At 36.4% G+C, this 19,053-nt stretch overlaps 1 protein-coding gene across 4 annotated transcripts in view; it reads right to left on the bottom strand.

Moving 5' to 3' along the window:
* LOC134543164 (protein sickie) overlaps positions 1 to 19,053 on the bottom strand; it is a 144,249-nt gene that overhangs the window by 26,858 nt on the left and 98,338 nt on the right. For all 4 annotated transcript variants that reach the window (XM_063388037.1, XM_063388065.1, XM_063388056.1 and 1 more), the window contains 3 exons: positions 13,440 to 13,682; positions 2,041 to 2,237; positions 1,070 to 1,292 (listed from right to left, as the gene is read on the bottom strand). In XM_063388037.1, coding sequence (XP_063244107.1) covers positions 1,070 to 1,292; positions 2,041 to 2,237; positions 13,440 to 13,682 — 663 coding nt within the window. The remainder of the gene's footprint in view (positions 1 to 1,069; positions 1,293 to 2,040; positions 2,238 to 13,439; positions 13,683 to 19,053) is intronic.

The following is a 19,053-nucleotide window of genomic DNA, read 5'->3' as shown; positions in this document are numbered from 1 at the left end:
GACTACAGTGAATTTGCTCAAGCCAGTTTAAGGGCAATCTGGTTCCCAAAATCTAATGTTGATGCAGAACGTTCATTTTCCAGGTACTCACTGGTAGTTAGTGACAGAAGACAACGTCTCACTCCAGAAAATGCGGAAAATTTAACTATGATAGCATTTCAATAAAACCGTCTTAATAGTAACTTTGGAAGTGCTTAATTGTGTAATTTTGCAGTGTATGTGATTGTAATTAAGTCGTAAAATTTTTAGTAGTTATTTAAAAGTTTGAATTTATGAATTTGCAAATGAACTTAATTACCTATGAATTGGCAAATGAACTTAATTGTAATCAGATCATGAGGTATTAGTGTTTATTAATATTTGTTTTAATAAATTTGCATGTCGTACAGAAAAACAAGAAAATTTTGCCGTGGGTATTTTGAGCACAAAAATAAAACCATATAACACCGAAATCTTTATTTCTTTACACCGAAATTTGTCTTAAAATAACACCACAAAATCTTGACTTTACCAATGAAGAATGGATATAAATGACGACAATACTAAAAACAAATTAACAAGCCACTCTACGACAAGAAAACACACTTGAGCCTTACTGTTAAGTTGCTGATAACATGTTTCAGTAATTTAGAACTCCACTTCAACTCCACTACAACAACAACAACAACAACAACAACAAAAACAACAACAACAACAACAAACACGCAAGTTGCTTGGTTGCAGAAGGATTACAGCATGTGCTGAAACAAAGAACGCTGAATCAAAGAGCATAGACTGTAAATAACTTTAAGATGGGCAGACTTACAGCCCAAATGCCAGAACATCGGTGAGCAAGAGTGTTTGCTTTTGGAAGACCAGAAGTCACTCGTCCACTTGTTGGACCAAAAATGCGATGACAGCTTGATATAAGGATGGATATGAGTGGTTTGGGATTGGGTGGCAGGTTGTACAAAATAGAACAGTATAGAGGCACATCATGAGAGCAGTGCATGATCTTAAAAATATCTTACCACTAGATTAGTGAGTAATCTAACTTATTAACAGCAACACATTGCCACCAATACACTACCTCAGCAATGCTTCCTTCCCGCCGTGCACAGCATCGTTGGTCCACGGATACGTCTGGTAGATGAACTGGGTAGGGTCCTCCCATTGCGCACGGCGGCCGTACAGTTGCAGTCCTTCTCGAACGGCTTCCATCAAGTACGGCACCACCGAGTAGTTCCACAGGTCCGTGAACCACACTTGGGAACCATCCGGGTCGTTGGGACACGAAAGGAACAGCCGAGGACCTGCAGCAGATCAAGAACCTCTTAGATACATTTTAATTTAATTATATTATTAGATTAATCTTTCAATTCAATAAGCCACAAATCTGTGGTGTTATGGAACAAAGGGTTAAGAGCCCCATCTCTACAGGAAATTTAAAAACTACTCAAGATATTCTAGTGGCATCTATTTACGAAAAGCATTTAGAATGTTTTGAGGATGGATAAGTACATAGTTCTGATTCTGTATTTAGTTTTTAAACTATATTTTAAGGAGAGTGAAAAGAACTAAAACTGTGTTTTTTTAAAAAAACACATTCTACAGATTCTTGAAAGCACTCCAAAGGCCTTTATCTTCATTTCTATGTTATATAATGTTATGGTTACCTACCGCTCAAATTTAATAGTTCCACTATGTACTATAAGAAGACTGCACGCCAGCTCAAAGCCAATTTCCGCGCTACAAGCACCAGCAAGCATCGCACTTATCATTCTGCCTCACTAACATTGATACACCAGTCTAGGTTATCTCCTTAAAACCAAAATAATAAGATTTCTAAGAGAGGCCAAAAAAAAGTTTAGAATTTGACTTGAAAGATAAGGAAAAAGACTATTATTAAATGCATATAAAACTAATATAAGTACATACATACACTCAAAAGTCCTGAACTTACAAAAAAGAATTCTAGACTTTTTTTTGGTTTCCCCATGAAAATCTGAAAACATTAACTTAACCCTCACTTCTGTAGAACCACAGAAACAGTGGACCGACCTATTGTGACGTCCGACGAGCTGTGGGTCTCTAGGAACTTGTTGAGGTGCTGCCAACAACGAGGGATCCAGTCGAGGATGCGCGCCATGTCAAGACTGCGAGAGCCGTGCTGCACCTCAGACTCGAGAAGACGCCTGCGCAAGTACCTCCCCAGGAAGCCTTTCACAGGCTCCATGTGGTTGGCACACAGCACCCACCTGCCGACAGGCATTACCAAATGGAAAACCTCTTTTGGGATGTGCCAAAAAATTACACGCATTTAGTCTGTAATTAATATATAATAAACAATTAAAAATTTGTCAAGCACTGAAAAAATTTTGTACTTTATATATTTTTTTTATTTATACTCTGAATGCATTAACAATGATCTATTTTAAAGATAACAAATAGGATTCAATGAATATATTAACTCAGTGAGGAGACTATGCTTCTATACATAGATACTTATTACACCAAGTTGTTTCAAAATCAAGCATTTTAAAACCATAATTACCTATTCACCATGTTACATAGTTACCAGTTCACCAATTAAAATACATATAAGTAGGGACACCTGTTTTTCGCGAGGCGCGAAATTGCGAAATAATTACGAAATTAACTTTTTCTCATGAAAAATGATAAACTTCACGAAACAACAAAGATCTTGCGAAATACGCAAAAAAATAACGTTTTTCAGGACTCATTCTTTTATTTACGTGGTTATTTTGATGTATCGATCCTGAAAGTCGAAACCGGTGCGTACTCGATAAATCAGTGCTCAGCATGAGTGCTCTTTTGTTCGGTTACACTTGCACTCAGTTGCTCTGGCCCTGTGCGCATCACTTCTAAGCTGCGCGACCATGAAATTCGACGGTAAAACAATTTTTGGCGCTGTACCGAGCGCATATCCAGTGTAGTCCGATACGTTAACGCAAATAATTCAATTTAAAATTATCACATGCGATATTACGGACGACTTTTTAATTTCGTCAATTTGGCTAAAGCGACAAAATACTTCAATACACTTATTTTTCCCGCGGGATTGTTAGTCAACAAACGGCGAGGTACTGAAGTCAGATACGTAATTGCCGAGGTTCGTTGAAGATGGTTCTAACGATATATGACCGTGAAAGAGAATTTGCAGATGACAGCTTTTACATTTTTGATAAGGCAAAGAAAATACTGATGTGCAAATACTGTAATGTACGAATCGAGTGGGAAAGAAAAGACACGTGTCTCAAACACATTAAGAATAGTGTTGCGCACAAAAAAAATAAGGATAGGTTAACCACATCGTCATCTGCTGGCATCAAACGACAAGTTTCATTAGCACAGGTAGTTGGTGTTAAAAAGGCAAAACACGATAAAAGTGAATTTGTTTTATCTACGACGCGAGCATTCATGGAGGCTAATATTCCGCTCGAAAAAATTTGTAACATTGCAAGACCCTTCCCTCCTAAATAAATAATTTTCTTTTAAACTTCTTTTTTGCATATGTAAGTAGTAATAAGTCAATGTTTTTTGAGTGATGTATAGGTTATGAAACAGTAGAATCAGACGTTATGGCTATTAATATATGTTATTTTAACTTGCTGAGAGTTTTAAGAAGGTATTGTGTATTTTATTAGACATTTTTAATCATCAGTATTTTTTATGTAATTATTCACAAAGAAGTCGCTGTACTAGATTTTTACCTCTTTAGGCCTACTTTTTCAGGATTTTCTCAATAAGTTTAATTTTTGTAAAGTAATTTGTATTATCATTGCTGTTCTTAATTTTTATTAACGTGTTGTAATATAATTATAAATCACGGGACTGTGTCTGGGCTGGTGTGATGGTTAGAAAGAGAGGCATGAGAGGCCTGTAAGTGGGAGTGAGAAAGAAACAGTGCTTCCCCGCCAACCGAGATAAAGACGGTAATTTCCCCCCTGCGTGGGAACTGAGTGATAACTGCTGTCTCACGGTGTGGGAGAGAGAACGAGAATGGGAGTCCCCGATTTCGATGTGAAATTGAAAAGAGATAGATCAGGGGAAGCCCAGCAGAGTTCTGTATTTAAAAGGTTTTTTCATGTATTGTAACTTGTTCTGTGATTGGCTTGCATCTGTAAGCGTGAAAGAAGCGTGCGTGTGATTGGTCAGTGAGGTCATGTGACGTCTACTCCCTGCGTGGAGGAGAGTGTGGCAGGACTTCACCAGTCGTCCGTCGATCGCTGCACCAGTAGGTCACGTTCGGTGGCTTCTCGCCAAATTATGAAGTAATTTGCTAATAGATCATTTAACGTTGGTGGTCAGAGCCAGGCCGAGTATTAAGTCAACCTAATTTGTTTTATTTTCTTTCGAACAGTACCAAATTAGAAATTGCGGCCACCTTCGTCGGCGTTTTGGCTCGTGGCAAAATTAGTTTTCGCTGGGTGCGGTCATGTTTAAGGCCGCACTAGTAAAAACATTACTGAAGGATGCTATTTTTTTCGTTAATTCTCATCACGCAAACTACGAGCATTTTTTCGACGGGCAGATGTATGTGGAATGAGTGAGCAACCTCTTTTTGAAGTATTTGGATTCGTCTGTGCATTCTATGGTGAAAAAATAAAACAAAAACTAAAATTGGCGGAACATCTGTTTATTTTTGTATATAACGAACCGTTATATTTGGCGCCCGGCCGCGCGGCTCAAATTTGGACACGACCCTGAGATCGAGACGGACATTTTCGGCAATAAATATAAAATATAAACAGTCTTAAAACAGTTCGTGACTACGATAACCTGAAATAACAAAAATTACGACTAATATGGAACAGTTAAGAAGAAAACGGCGAAGTGTATCCAGAACTGTCGGCGCAGCTGAGCGGCGAATGCGGCGAGAGATGGCGGGCTGCTTCAGCGAGTGAAGTGTTCCAGAGAAACGGCGGAAAGCGGTACATCGCGGGACAGCGACCCAAGGCACCGTGGGACTTCATTACCTCATCGCCAGACATTGAGATCGTCACTTCGCGGGACATTGCGGGATGAATCGCCGAAAATAGCAAGTCGAAAAATGGAACTAAATTAATTGTTTGCATTATTTTTCTTTTGTGTTGAGCATTCAACTAAGATTTCTGTTAAAATTTTTGTAATTTGTATATTTCATTATGACGATTAATAGCCCAGTTGAAGTTACGGGGGGGTCAGGCCAAATCATGCAGTTACTATTGTCAATACAACAGAAAATTGAACAGGGACAACAGGAGTTAATACAGGAAATGAAACAGGGACAACATGAATTTATACAGGAATTGAAACAGGGATATCGGGAACTTATTCAGGGACAAAAAGAAATCAACAATAAAATTGAGGTAAATTCACAAGAGATTGCTAAGTTAAGGAGCGAAATAGGCACACAGTTGCGACAGGAATTTGGCAGGGTGGAGAACAAATTTGATGACTTTAAAATTAATGAACAGATAGCCACATGTACAAACAAAGTAGATGAATGTGCAAATAAAGCAAATGTAGGAAAATGTGAAAGGGAAATAATAGTGTCAAAAGAAAATGTTAAAGGTATTGGGCATGATGTAAATGAAAAAATAAACATTGAAAACACATTTGCAAAATTTCATGATGAAGTAAACAGGGAATGTTCGGATAATGTAGAGAAAACATTTTGTAAAATAAGAGTTAATGGACATGTCAACAGGATTTTGTGTAAACAGATGAAAAAAGTAGAAATTGAAATGCAAACGTTCTCAGATACACTTAAGGATGCATTTGCTGAGGAAGTAATCAGTGAATTGAATTTTGCAGATTGCGGAAAAATGTTAAAAGGGAGATTTTTTTCCAAGTGTAAGCAGTAATGTACCAAGATGTGGGTTGTGTGTAGGTACCGAATAGGTTACAAACTAAAATTTTCGCACTGATCCATGTGAGAAAAACTGTGCAACATGGTCAGAGGTTTTTTGTGTGGAAACATGTGTACAGAACTATAGCTGAGATAGTAAGCAGTTTTTTTGTATGTGCACAGGCAAAAGAAAGGCATGGTAAATGTAAATGGGTAATGCATCATCTTGAAACTGTGTATGTAGACTTGTTCGGCCCACTGCCTAGATGGAGGGGTGGAGTCAAAACTATTTGTGTTGTGTTAGATGTTTTTTAAATTTTTTGCAATTTTTGCAATTTTTTTTAATGTTTTTCAGATTTTTTATTTTTTGAATTGTATACTTTTAATAATGATTTGTATCTTGTAGAGTTTTTGTATTTTTTGAAGAATAGTTATAGTGTAATGTAGGAATGTACAAATAAGTTTATGACAGCAAATTTTTACAAGATTCTTAGAGAGAAGGAAGATAAATAACTATGTTAATGTGAATATTTTCTGTTTTGAAACAATAATAGGAATAATAGTATGAATTCTTTTTGAGTAGACAGTTACTCAAAATAATGTGAAGAAATGCTTTACATTGCGAGAATTTCATTGCACTTGGGTAATGTTTGGTTTGTTTAATGTTGTGTCATGGGAAGGTGTTAACTGAAATTTAGTATGAATTATGTTTTTGGGAAAATGATATATTTTTGAAATGGTTAAATATTTAAAATGAAAATGCTACACATATTGGTAATGATAAATGTATGTTTTGGATTGAATGACAGGCGGGTGACAACATCCTATATTAAAGGTATGAAATGTAATACTAAACGTTAATGAATAACAGTCGTCGAGTTTTGAAGCTGCAGAAGCAGTTGTGTGTTCATGATGTCTAAAGTTCAGGTAAATTTTTTCATATTGTCCTAAATAAGCAGCAAATGTTTTTTTTTTTGTGTAATGTGGTTTGTGAGGCAGCTGGGGGGCCAGGAGGTTAATTTTAAATATGTTTCCGGCATGAAGTCCGATGTTTTTTTTTCAAGGGTGCGTCCCTTCTCCTTGGTCGCTCCCATCCCTCATTGATGTTAATTTTGTGTGGCTGTTGCTGAAAGGGGAGATATGGTTTGAAACCTAAGGAAGGGCATTTGTTCATGTAATTTGTTTTTGAAGAATAGAAGCATACGATTGTATCTTAATGAAGTGTTTGTCATGCCATGACTGTAGAATTGTCAACTTGTTGTTTGTAGAAATTTATTTGAGGTATGTAAAGCTTAAAGTTTGATGTGTAATGACTAGAGACCCCGAAAAATGGTTAAGCGCGAAATTCACGAAATAACGCGAAAATTTGATACTTTAAACGAATTTTGCGACTTTCCTTTGATTTTGACATAGTCGCGAAATTCACGAATTTTCGCGCAAAGTTCACACTTTTTTGCGCGAAATTCACGCTTTTTCACACAAATTAATGTCCTTATGTCGTAAGTTCTATTTATTTACGCCATCATAAACATAGGCGTGAAATAAACATAGACTGAAAGACTAGTGCCGTGATATTATCTTCGTTTTGACACGTTACTGAAATCCACGTATTTTTATTACTCTCTTTACAAGCAGTAAATATTGCCATCGCAAATGAAAACAAAATGTAAAAATTGTGAACAATCGATATGTGCGCCCTACCAACATAACAAAATTGACTCCACAGTTTTCGTGTTTTGAATAATGGTCGTTTCTGCCGCAAGGCGCACTGGTGTCGACTTTTCTAACCTAATTTAATCGCATCGAGCTAAGATGGCAGTCATTTTTGTGTGCACATATCTGAGTGTTTACAACTACCGTCCACATTTTGTAAGTTTTGTGATACAATTGAATTTGTGGCTAAGATGCCGAAAACTTCGACACTGTTTGATCGCGAAAGAGAGATAAAATCGGATGATTTTATATTTTTGATCAGCGGGACAAAATTATGATGTGCAAGTTCTGCAACGTGCGGGTTGACTGTACACGCAAAGACACGTGCAAAAAGCATGTGGCAAATGACACACACAAAACAAAACAAAAAAGACAATTAATTTGTCAAGCATTCTACCGTGTCTAAACAAATCTCGATAGGCGACAGCGTGAATAAAGCAAACAAGCTTGAAAGTGCAGAAAACAAGAATTTTTTTCTGATTTTGTTAATATGATGCTGTAAGTTAACATTCCTTTGGAAAAAGCTGATCATCCAGCTATGAGGGAATGGTGTAACACCCATGTTGAAGGTTAGCCTTATTTTTTTAGAAATGTTTTCCTCCTCTAATAAAAGTTCATAAGCATATGTAGGCCTACAATATTATCGATTACTTACCTTTACTTCAAATAAATATGCAAGTACCTCAGATTAAGAAACACATAAATAGGATGGATTGCATTGTGAAATGGTGAGCACACCACAATATATTTTTGACTGATTGATTGATGGTTTGACTCTGTAATCCAGTAGTACCTAATCTAGAAAAGGTTAGGTTAGGTTTGGCTAAGAATTGTTTTGAATAAATTAGCCCATTAATATTTTCAGCGATAACCTTATAAATGCTACCTATTTATAAGTATATTGTAAGTTATGTATACATTTTAGGTGCAGGGGATTTGCCATCATCAGCCAACACTCTTAGAGAAACTTATGTCCCAAAAATTGGCCAGGCAAATAAGGAAGCAGTAAGGCTATGAGGTTTTTTTTACACCGCCAATGGCATAATTTTTTCACAATTTTTTGGGGTCTCTACTGATTGCTTATTTTTACACCGATTTTTTGCAAAGCTTGCTAATTTTTACACCGGTTTTTTGCACCGCTTTTGTCATTTTTTTACACCGAAATGAGCCAGTTTTATTTACCATTTTCTGGGGTCCCTAGTAATGACAAGTGCAGTGTATATTTGTGTATAGCTTTGTATAATTTTTTGTTTTAAATTTCGTCAAAAGGTCAGCCGAGCTGACTAGCAGCTAAAAGGGTTGTAATTGAGCGCCCCTTACCTTTCGGCTAGCTCAGGAGTTAGGAATGAAGGAGAAGAGAGTTGGAAGGAACTGTGTGTATTTGTTATGTGTGATGATGATGTTTTTGTGTAATTTTTATATTATAGTCAATGATACTAAGAAATGTAAGTGAATGTCAACAAATGAAAATGCAGTGTTGATACAGAATTAAGTTTGGGTGTATTTTGGTGTAAATATTATAAGGTTGTGTAACATTTTAATAAGAAAGTTTGAATATGATAAGTGATGATGTAGTGTGTTATATAAAAGTTTTTAAAGTTTCACATAACTAATTTGATGTTTTTTGGAGTTGTATTTGTGATGGAACATTTACTATGTTAGTTTCTGAGTCTTAGGAATTGATGTATCTGTTTAGAAGTTGTAGTTCATGGATTATCAAGGTTGAGCATGCTAGTTATAAGTTTGAAATAAAGTGTTATCCAGAGGTTGAAGTTAATGGTATTGGTATTGTGAGAGTTTTAAAATTTTTAGAAGTTGTTTTTTGATGGAATTAAAGAAAATTTTGTGTCAACAGTTTTGAAGTAATAGTGTTGTCAAGGTTTTGTTAGTGCAGATATGAAGAGTGGAGATATTGGTGGATTTGTGGGTTAAAGTGGTGGTTTCATGGGATTTGAGGAGTTTGTCATGAGCAACAGAGAATTATGACAACAGCAGTTTTTAGGGGATTTTAAAGGAGATAATTTGTTTTGAGGTTATTTGTTGTCGTCGAGGTTTCTGCAGAGGTGTAAGTTTTTGAAGAAGTTGAAGTTTTTGTGTTAATTCGTCGTCAAGATAATCGTGGAGACGTAATTCCTGAAGTTTTTGTAAATTCTTGGAGTTTATTGCAGTTGGTGTTGAGGATTCCACGGCTGTGATAGTAAGTTGTTCAGAGGTTTTTGTTGTTGTTGAAGATTTTTCGTTGACCAGGGGGTTCCTGCTTGAAGCTTGTAGAGAAATCAGTTTTAAAGCAACTTGTATTATGTGCTAATGAGAGGGAGATGACCATTTGTTAAGAATTGTTGACACTTTGTAGAAAAAGAGATGTTTTCGAATTTTTGCTTTTTAACAAAGAATTGATTTTGTTACAGTGTTGCAGTAACAGTTTTTTGAATTTATATATAAACAAGGGTTTTAACGACTGGATGCATTTATTTCTAAGGATGTTTTTGTATATATTTTGTACAGGTTAGTTTTTCACTTTTGTAACTTTTCAATTAAATGTAGTGTTAATTTAATTGAAAAGTTGGGGGGATTATGTAACATTGCAAGACCCTTCCCTCCTAAATAAATAATTTTCTTTTAAACTTCTTTTTTGTATAAGTAAGCAGTAATAAGTCAATGTTTTTTGAGTGATGTATAGGTTATGAAACAGTAGAATCAGACGTTATGGCTATTAATATATGTTATTTTAACTTGCTGAGAGTTTTAAGAAGGTATTGTGTATTTTATTAGACATTTTTAATCATCAGTATTTTTTATGTAATTATTCACAAAGAAGTCGCTGTACTAGATTTTTACCTCTTTAGGCCTACTTTTTCAGGATTTTCTCAATAAGTTTAATTTTTGTGAAGTAATTTGTATTATCATTGCTGTTCTTAATTTTTATTAACGTGTTGTAATATAATTATAAATCACAGGACTGTGTCTGGGCTGGTGTGATGGTTAGAAAGAGAGGCATGAGAGGCCTGTAGGTGGGAGTGAGAAAGAAACAGTGCTTCCCCGCCAACCGAGATAAAGACGGTAATTTCCCCCCTGCGTGGGAACTGAGTGATAACTGCTGTCTCACGGTGTGGGAGAGAGAACGAGAATGGGAGTCCCCGATTTCGATGTGAAATTGAAAAGAGATAGATCAGGGGAAGCCCAGCAGAGTTCTGTATTTAAAAGGTTTTTTCATGTATTGTAACTTGTTCTGTGATTGGCTTGCATCTGTAAGCGTGAAAGAAGCGTGCGTGTGATTGGTCAGTGAGGTCATGTGACGTCTACTCCCTGCGTGGAGGAGAGTGTGGCAGGACTTCACCAGTCGTCCGTCGATCGCTGCACCAGTAGGTCACGTTCGGTGGCTTCTCGCCAAATTATGAAGTAATTTGCTAATAGATCATTTAACGTTGGTGGTCAGAGCCAGGCCGAGTATTAAGTCAACCTAATTTGTTTTATTTTCTTTCGAACAGTACCAAATTAGAAATTGCGGCCACCTTCGTCAGCGTTTTGGCTCGTGGCAAAATTAGTTTTCGCTGGGTGCGGTCATGTTTAAGGCCGCACTAGTAAAAACATTACTGAAGGATGCTATTTTTTTCGTTAATTCTCATCACGCAAACTACGAGCATTTTTTCGACGGGCAGATGTATGTGGAATGAGTGAGCAACCTCTTTTTGAAGTATTTGGATTCGTCTGTGCATTCTATGGTGAAAAAATAAAACAAAAACTAAAATTGGCGGAACATCTGTTTATTTTTGTATATAACGAACCGTTATAAATTGATCATCCTAGTCTCAGAGAGTGGATGAATAAGTACATTGAAGGTAAGTCGACGTGATTTTTAAAGATATTATTAAATAAATTTTTGTGTATGGCAGTAACTTGTGGAGCGTCTGTAAATAGCTGATCAAAGAGATAAGAAAATTATATTTGCAACATTATTGCCTCTATTTATACCAGTAGCTATTTGCAGTAAGGATATTTACTTCTAAAAAAAAGTGTGTAACCTTTTAAAGTTGAATTTTTGCCCTACAATTGTATTGCTCATTTCGACATTGTGTAGGTACTATAGTGGTTGGGCTTCTAGTTATTACGTTTATGCAAGTCACTAAAAAAAGTTGCAGAATATGTACAATATTTTAAAATATGATGTAGGTGCCGGAGATCTACCAACAGCAACGCGACTGAGAGAGGTCTATGTCCCCGAAATAATAAAAGAAGAAGATCGAATCAAGGCAGCTGTGAAAGACTAGAGGGTTTCCATTCTGTGTGATGAAACCACAGACAAGAAAGGGCAGTGTGTTTTCATGGTGCTTATTAAAGTGTTAGGGTGTGGAGATGCTTCAGCTCAAAAACTTTATGTAGGGGGAGTGATAATTTTAAATAATGCTAATGGTACTGAATGTTCACAAGCCATTGTTGATGTTGTGCAGAAACTGGAAATCAGGTATTGCAACATCGTTTCAATAACATCAGATTCGGCATGCTACATGACCAAGTGTATTGGGGCAATCAGAATTCTGGTATCTGAGAAGTTGGTGCACACACAGTGCTGGGCACATAAACTGAATTTGGTGGGGAATATTTGGTCTGTGGTACTGGTTGAGTTGAATACCTGTGTCTGTCAAGCAAAGCATGCCTTTCTGAACACACATAAAAGGAAGCATGCCTACTTGGAGTTTTTAAGAAATAAGTATGAAGATCAGCCACAGAAAGCCAAACTTTTTCCTATCCCTGTGATTACGCGGTGGAATTCCTGGTTTCTGAGTGTAGAGTATCTAAGTGATTATCTGCATGATCTGGTAGAGTTTCTGCAATCACTGGAAGAAGAAAGTGCTAATGTTCTGTACTTCAAAAATCTGACTGCATGTGAAGTTGGAAAAATACATTGTCAAGCAGTTGCTCTTGTCGAACATTGCCGTAAAAGTTGCAAGTTACTTAAGTATCTCGAGAGTTCTAGTGTTCCGATGGCACCAACCCTTTCCTCTCATTATTGTGACCTCAGAAAAATGTTTCAGTAACTGAAAGATGGGTTCTTTTTCGTAAAAACATCAGATTTACTTACAAAGTTATCCAAACAGTCAATCTCAACTGATATCTCAGTTAAAGTTAGTAGGAGAAAAGTGTCTTAAAAAATTGGATGATTTGATTGCGTCCGATAGTGCCAAGGAGTTTGTTTCATTTCTTGGTAAACTTTTTGATCCCAGAAATATTTTGAAATTGGCTTTGAAAAATCATGAAATTCACGAAGCCATGAAAAATATACCCATCTTGTGTGAACTTCCACCAACTGTTTACTGCCGTACTTACAGTTTAGGGATTCTGTTGTAAATGCATGCCAAACAGATGATGTAGATGTTGATATAGTTAAAACGTTGCTTTCACTCAAGTGTGATTTTCCTGACTTTGTTAATGCTGCACTAAAATCAATGAGGGTTCCTATCAGTAACGTAGATACTGAAAGGAGTTTCTCAATGTATGGGAACATAATGAGTGACAAGAGAGTAAACCTAAAGCCCTGTAACATGGAATTAATGATGACGTTAGCATTTTCTGACTAAGAAACTGGTGTTTAATTTTTTTGTTGCATCATTTATGGTTTTTTCGCCGAGAAAATTGTACAGTATGTGTATTATTATATTAAAAAAGCCTTGTTATATTTTAGTACTCTCGCTAACAATTTTTTCCTCAACCTAAAATTTAGCGAAATTTGTGACGAAATGGGATAAAAATTAACGGAAAAAACACAGAAATCAGCAAAAAAATTTGACGAAATCGACCAAGAATTTTCACCACAAACAGGTGTCCCTACATATAAGCTAATAGCAACAAATAAAACTGCTTTGTAGGAAGGCAAGAAAATCGCATAGTGGTTTACCTGAAATTGTGATGAAGCTGCAGGTTGGTGGTTGAGCAGGTGGCCTGGTTCATGGTGCCTATAATGTAGGGACACTTGGCATACTTGGCGTTCAAGAGGCCGTTGAACACTTCTCCCAGAGAGGCAGCGTGGTGTAGGTTGTCCAGGATTATCACTGACGGCAGGTCCGAAGCTGAGCTCTCGCACTGCTCTGCTACGTTCGTAAGGTACTGTCGCAGCTCTTTGCTGCTCTTGTGGTCAACACTGGAGCACAAGCAATTACGGCGCTGTATGAAGAGCATCACTTTTCAGTAGTATAGGATCTAATAAGTACTTTCACATCCATAAGGCAACTTTATTACTGTTTGTTCATATGTGATTTAACATAGAATGACTTTGATAACCAATACAGTTACTGTACATTCAGTACTCTTAACCTATAAATATCCTGAAAAATGCACATTTCATATTGTCAGGGGTATAGTGCAATATAAAATCATGTAAATATTCATGACCCAACTCTATACCCTGCACATGCATAGGTATGTGCAAAAACACATATTTCTCCCTTTATCTTTCCTTCTTTCCAATGTACTCTTTGTAGGAAATGAAAATAGAAAGCTAGATTAACAACAGGTAAAGTCACATTCAGGTCTTTGGTCCATACAACAAAAAAAATCAAAAGTTATACCAAAATTTAACTGGAATTTATAGCAATTACATACCTAATTGACTGAGATAATTTCTACTTATTCCTGTGGATTTACTAGAGACAATTTTGTGTCTTATTGTTACCAGTTCTTCCTATTTTTAACTAAATTTCATTTAACATTTCATGCATACTACTTTGATTGATCTCCTCCCTTTTTTCATATCTTCCTTACACTAAATTCCTTTCATATATACCACACATAACAAGATAAACAATGAATTCCAAGTTCACTGCATTTAAATACTCAAATTATTTGATCAAATTGTTGCTGGTTCCAAACATTGTCTTTTTCACTTATGAATATTCTCCATACACGTATTCAATAACATTCATATACTTACTCCTTCCAATGCTCATTTTTCCTCACACTTGCTATAACTTACCTTTCCAAACATAGCTGCCTCTTATTAAACCACAGTGTAGGTTAAGATAATACGAAAACTTAAAAGTTTTCGAAAAACCACTGTTCCTTACCCATCTCATTACAAGAGACATGCATATTTCGCGATTGCGATAAAACAAATTTTTACACGAATTTGAGTACATTTTTAAGAATAACGCGAATTTCTTACATTTTGGATAATAATGCAAAATCCTTAAATTTTCGGAGAACAGTCAGAACATTTATCTCATTCGAACACAGCAATTCAATTTGTAAATACAGTAACAAACGTGAAACAACAACAAAAAACCAAAGATAACTACGCACACAGTGTATAGCAAGTTGACGAACAATACACAGCACACAAGTTTTCCGTTGCGGAAATAAGTAGTTTGATGGCACAGATCGTATCGATCTTGAACAAAATGGTGTTGTGATCGCGCTCGCGAGCAAGCAGTCGTGTGTATGTTGGATATATTTTGATATTCGACTCGCCTTGACAGTCGATTATCACGGAGTTTACAGCAGGTTGTTTCTCGAAGCGTTGTTTGTCCATTGCGTCCATGTTTACTAACCAAATACCAATCTTAAAATGCAAACACGGTGACCATTTGTAACATTCTGTTGTGCGCAAGTTAAAGTTTAACGGGTCGAATTTTGTTACAGATAGTTTTCAACGTCTGTAAAACAAATTAAAGGTGTACAATTTAAACTTCAGCTAAAACATTAGGCCTATTAAAATGCCTAAAGTGCCGGTAACTGCAAAACAGCGAGCCTCTGAATTTTCTCAACACGGACTTTATGCTAGTGATTCAACCACACTTTTTTGTCATCACTGCAATGTCACCGTATCTTGGGATAGGAAAGACTCTTGTGAAAAACATGTAGGCAGTGAAAAACACAAGAAGCGTGTATCTTCATTGCAAGGCTCATCTAGTATGTCTGAACGCCAGTTGTCAATATCTTCAGTGTTTCAGACAGCAAAAAATAATGTCCAAAAAGACAAAAAGTTGGAATTTATAAAGGAAACAACAGAGACCTTTATAAAGGCAAATATACCCCTTGATGCTTGATGATCCTAATATCAGGGCATGGCTGAACAAATACATTGAAGGTGCTGGAGACCTGACAATTGCTAGAACAGTCCGTGAGAAATATGTAGGGGACATAGCCAAATGCAGAATTGAAGATGCCAAAACTTCATTAAAGGACAAAAAAATTGACATACTGTGTGACGAAACAACAGATAAAATGGGTAGGTGTGTATTTGTTGTTTTATTTAGAATTCTGAATCTTCAACAGGATAAACCAGAAATATTTGTTGCAGGAGTTCACTTTCTTGAAGATGCTAATGCCACAAACTGTGTGAGGGCAATTTTAGATTTACTCAAAATGTACAATGTACAGTATGGTGATGTGCTCTCAGTAGTAACCGATGCTGCTCGTTATATGACCAAGGCTGTTAGTACTCTCGATGTAATCCTTGGAGACCAGACTTGATGTAAGTTTTTGGACATACGCCATTGCTAAGAACTTTTTCTGTTGAAGAAAAACTAATAAATAAAATAAATAAAAATACACAAGAAAGACAAAAAACACACAAAATTAAGCAAACAATTGCTGTTGTCAACAAGAATATAAACACCACAAAATATTCCGAAACAGAAATATGGTCAACAAACAAAGAAAAAAGTACTAAGTGAACAAAAAAACACACAAATGATGACAACACAAAAATATTGAAACCAAAATAATTCAGCACAACAGTTGAAACGAGACAAAAACACGACAAAACGAAAAGACAAAAAAAAAAATACAATAGTTTTACCAAAACAGAAACAAGCGACGTTTCGGGAACTGCTATCTGCTCCCGTCCACCTGAGGAGTTGTCTCGTTTCAACTGTTGTGCTGAATTATTTTGGTTTCAATATTTTTGTGTTGTCATCATTTGTGTGTTTTTTTGTTCACTTAGTACTTTTTTCTTTGTTTGTTGACCATATTTCTGTTTCGGAATATTTTGTGGTGTTTATATTCTTGTTGACAACAGCAATTGTTTGCTTAATTTTGTGTGTTTTTTGTCTTTCTTGTGTATTTTTATTTATTTTATTTATTAGTTTTTCTTCAACAGAAAAAGTTCTTAGCAATGGCGTATGTCCAAAAACTTACATCAAGTCATGCACTCCCATTGCACAAATCTTTTAAAGATAACCTTGGAGACCAGTTAACGCATGTCCAGTGCTGGGCACATAAGTAAAACCTTGTTGGCAATGTCTGGGTGAAAGAGTTGCCTGAGTTGAACAATGCTACGAGAAAAATAAAAAATGTTTTCAACACCAGGAAAAGAAGGCACTTGTATGCTAGCTTTCTTGAAGAAAAGCATGGAGAGAAACGTCCATTGTTCCCACTTCCTGTTGTTACTAGTGATGCACCGATAAGGCTTTACCGATTACCGAAACGATACAGATAACCAACATAAACATCGGCCGATACCGATACAAACCGATTACCGATTATTTTATCACATTTTCATTTTCCAACAGCTAAATTAAACAAATAATAATATATCAAGCAATACTAAGAATTAAAATATCTTCACAGGCTTTATTATTTATTTTTATTCTTAAACGTAAATATATCATGTGAAACACGCAGTTGACATTAAGTAGTCATAATTCAACACTGGCAAATTTGAATTTAAAAAAACAAGCTTTCTTAAGTTCTCAGGCAACATCCTGTTGCGCTTCTCTTGGAGAATGTTTCCTGCTGATGAAAACAATCTCTCTGAGCACACAGATCCAAGGGGTATTATAAGATTTTTCAGTGCTGCCTTCTTCAGATGTGGGTAATTTACATCTTTTAACCAGAATTCAATCGGGTCTGTCCCTAGGTCGAATGTTGGCTGCTTCATGTAACTGTTCAGTTCTTCTATTACATTACCTGTAAATAATAAAATTACAAAATGGCAAATATTTGGTTTAGCAATTAAATAATAAGATTTGTTGACTGTAGCACAGTTTATGTGGTACTTACCCCTAGTTGAAGCTGTTGTAGCAGCTATAGACTTATCAACCATTTTCTGGAACATCTGCCAAATTCCCTTCTGTGTAGCAGAAGGACCAGGTGAAGAAATGGCACATCTAGAAGTGCCAGTTGACTCAGAAGTCTGATCACATTTTTGCAGTGTCATGCTATCATTCAAACTATTTTTCACTGTTTCAATGCTGTCAGGATTTTGGAATGGATGGTGTTTATAACGAGGATCAAGCATCGTAGCTACTAGGAAAATCTCAGTATTTTCCAATTCACCAAGACGTGAGCCGAGTGAATGTTTCAAATCGGTTGCAAAAGATTTAGTGGCACCTTTAACGGCTTTAACCTCCATTATCTTCATTTCCAGCATGTGATTTAGGCTGTTGACTAGTGGTATAGCATCTGCTACAGATGCTTTTTCACTGCTGACTGTCTTGGTCACATCTTCAAAGTATGTAAGAAGATCTACTAATTGCTCGGCAAGCAACCAATTTTCAGCTGTAATCTGACACCTAAACTTCGAGCAATTTTGGAGAGCAACCGTGATGGAAAGATGCTGTTCTACAAGACGTCGTAACATATGAAGAGTAGAGTCCCATCGTGTCGCAATATCTTGAATAAGTACGTGCTGAGGTTCGTTTACCTTTTTCTGTGCATCGACAAGAATTTTTTTGGCTGCTGTTGAATGACTGAAATGCCCTACAATGCTCCTGAATGCCGCAAGCAGTTCACGAACTGGACGTTGATTCAGCAGCCCATCTTTGAGTACAAGCTGAACACTGTGAGCTAAGCATGGAATATTAGGCAGTTTGAGGTGATCTCTTACGGCACATTTCATATTAGATGCATTATCAGTAACAACTGCACATACTTTATTGACTATCTCCCAGTCTTCAAATATGTGCAAGAGATTGTCTGCAATGTTTACTGCAGTGTGCAAATCACCATCAAAAGGTAAAACTTCAAGGCAGAAATGTACCTTCTGAGACAGCTCTGCTCCATGGGCTGTGACACTAATGAAATCATTCATCTGAGACGAAGCCTCACTTGTCCACAAATCTGTTGTGACAGCAACATTGTCAAGATTAGAAAGTCTCTCTCTAATTTTATTTTTCACTTTCTCATACATTTTTTGGAATTACTGTATCGGCCATGTGTTTCCTTGAAGGAATGTTGTATCTCGAAACTGCTTTAGACATGAGACGCCTAAAACCATCATTATTCACAATGTCATATGGTTGCATGTCTACACATATCATTTCAGCAATCAATGTGGTATATTCCTGAGCTCGTGGATCATTGGAATTGTACAGTAATTTCTTTTCGACTACGTCTTGCAGTGTTGGTTGAAGTAGACTTACTTTAACTTTCTTCTGAGAAGGGCCAGCAACCGAATGTTCCCTCTCAGTAGAACACACCTGGCTTGTACTTTCTGAAAATGCAAATTGCTGAGGATGCCGTGTCTTAACATGATGCAACATGTTGGTGGTTGTGTAGCTTGATCGGCAAGA

Source organism: Bacillus rossius, chromosome 1 (genome assembly GCF_032445375.1).
Source record: "Bacillus rossius redtenbacheri isolate Brsri chromosome 1, Brsri_v3, whole genome shotgun sequence".
Lineage (NCBI taxonomy): Eukaryota > Metazoa > Arthropoda > Insecta > Phasmatodea > Bacillidae > Bacillus > Bacillus rossius.
Note: the sequence above shows the minus strand (reverse complement) of the source record. Positions and strands in the feature narration are given on the sequence as shown.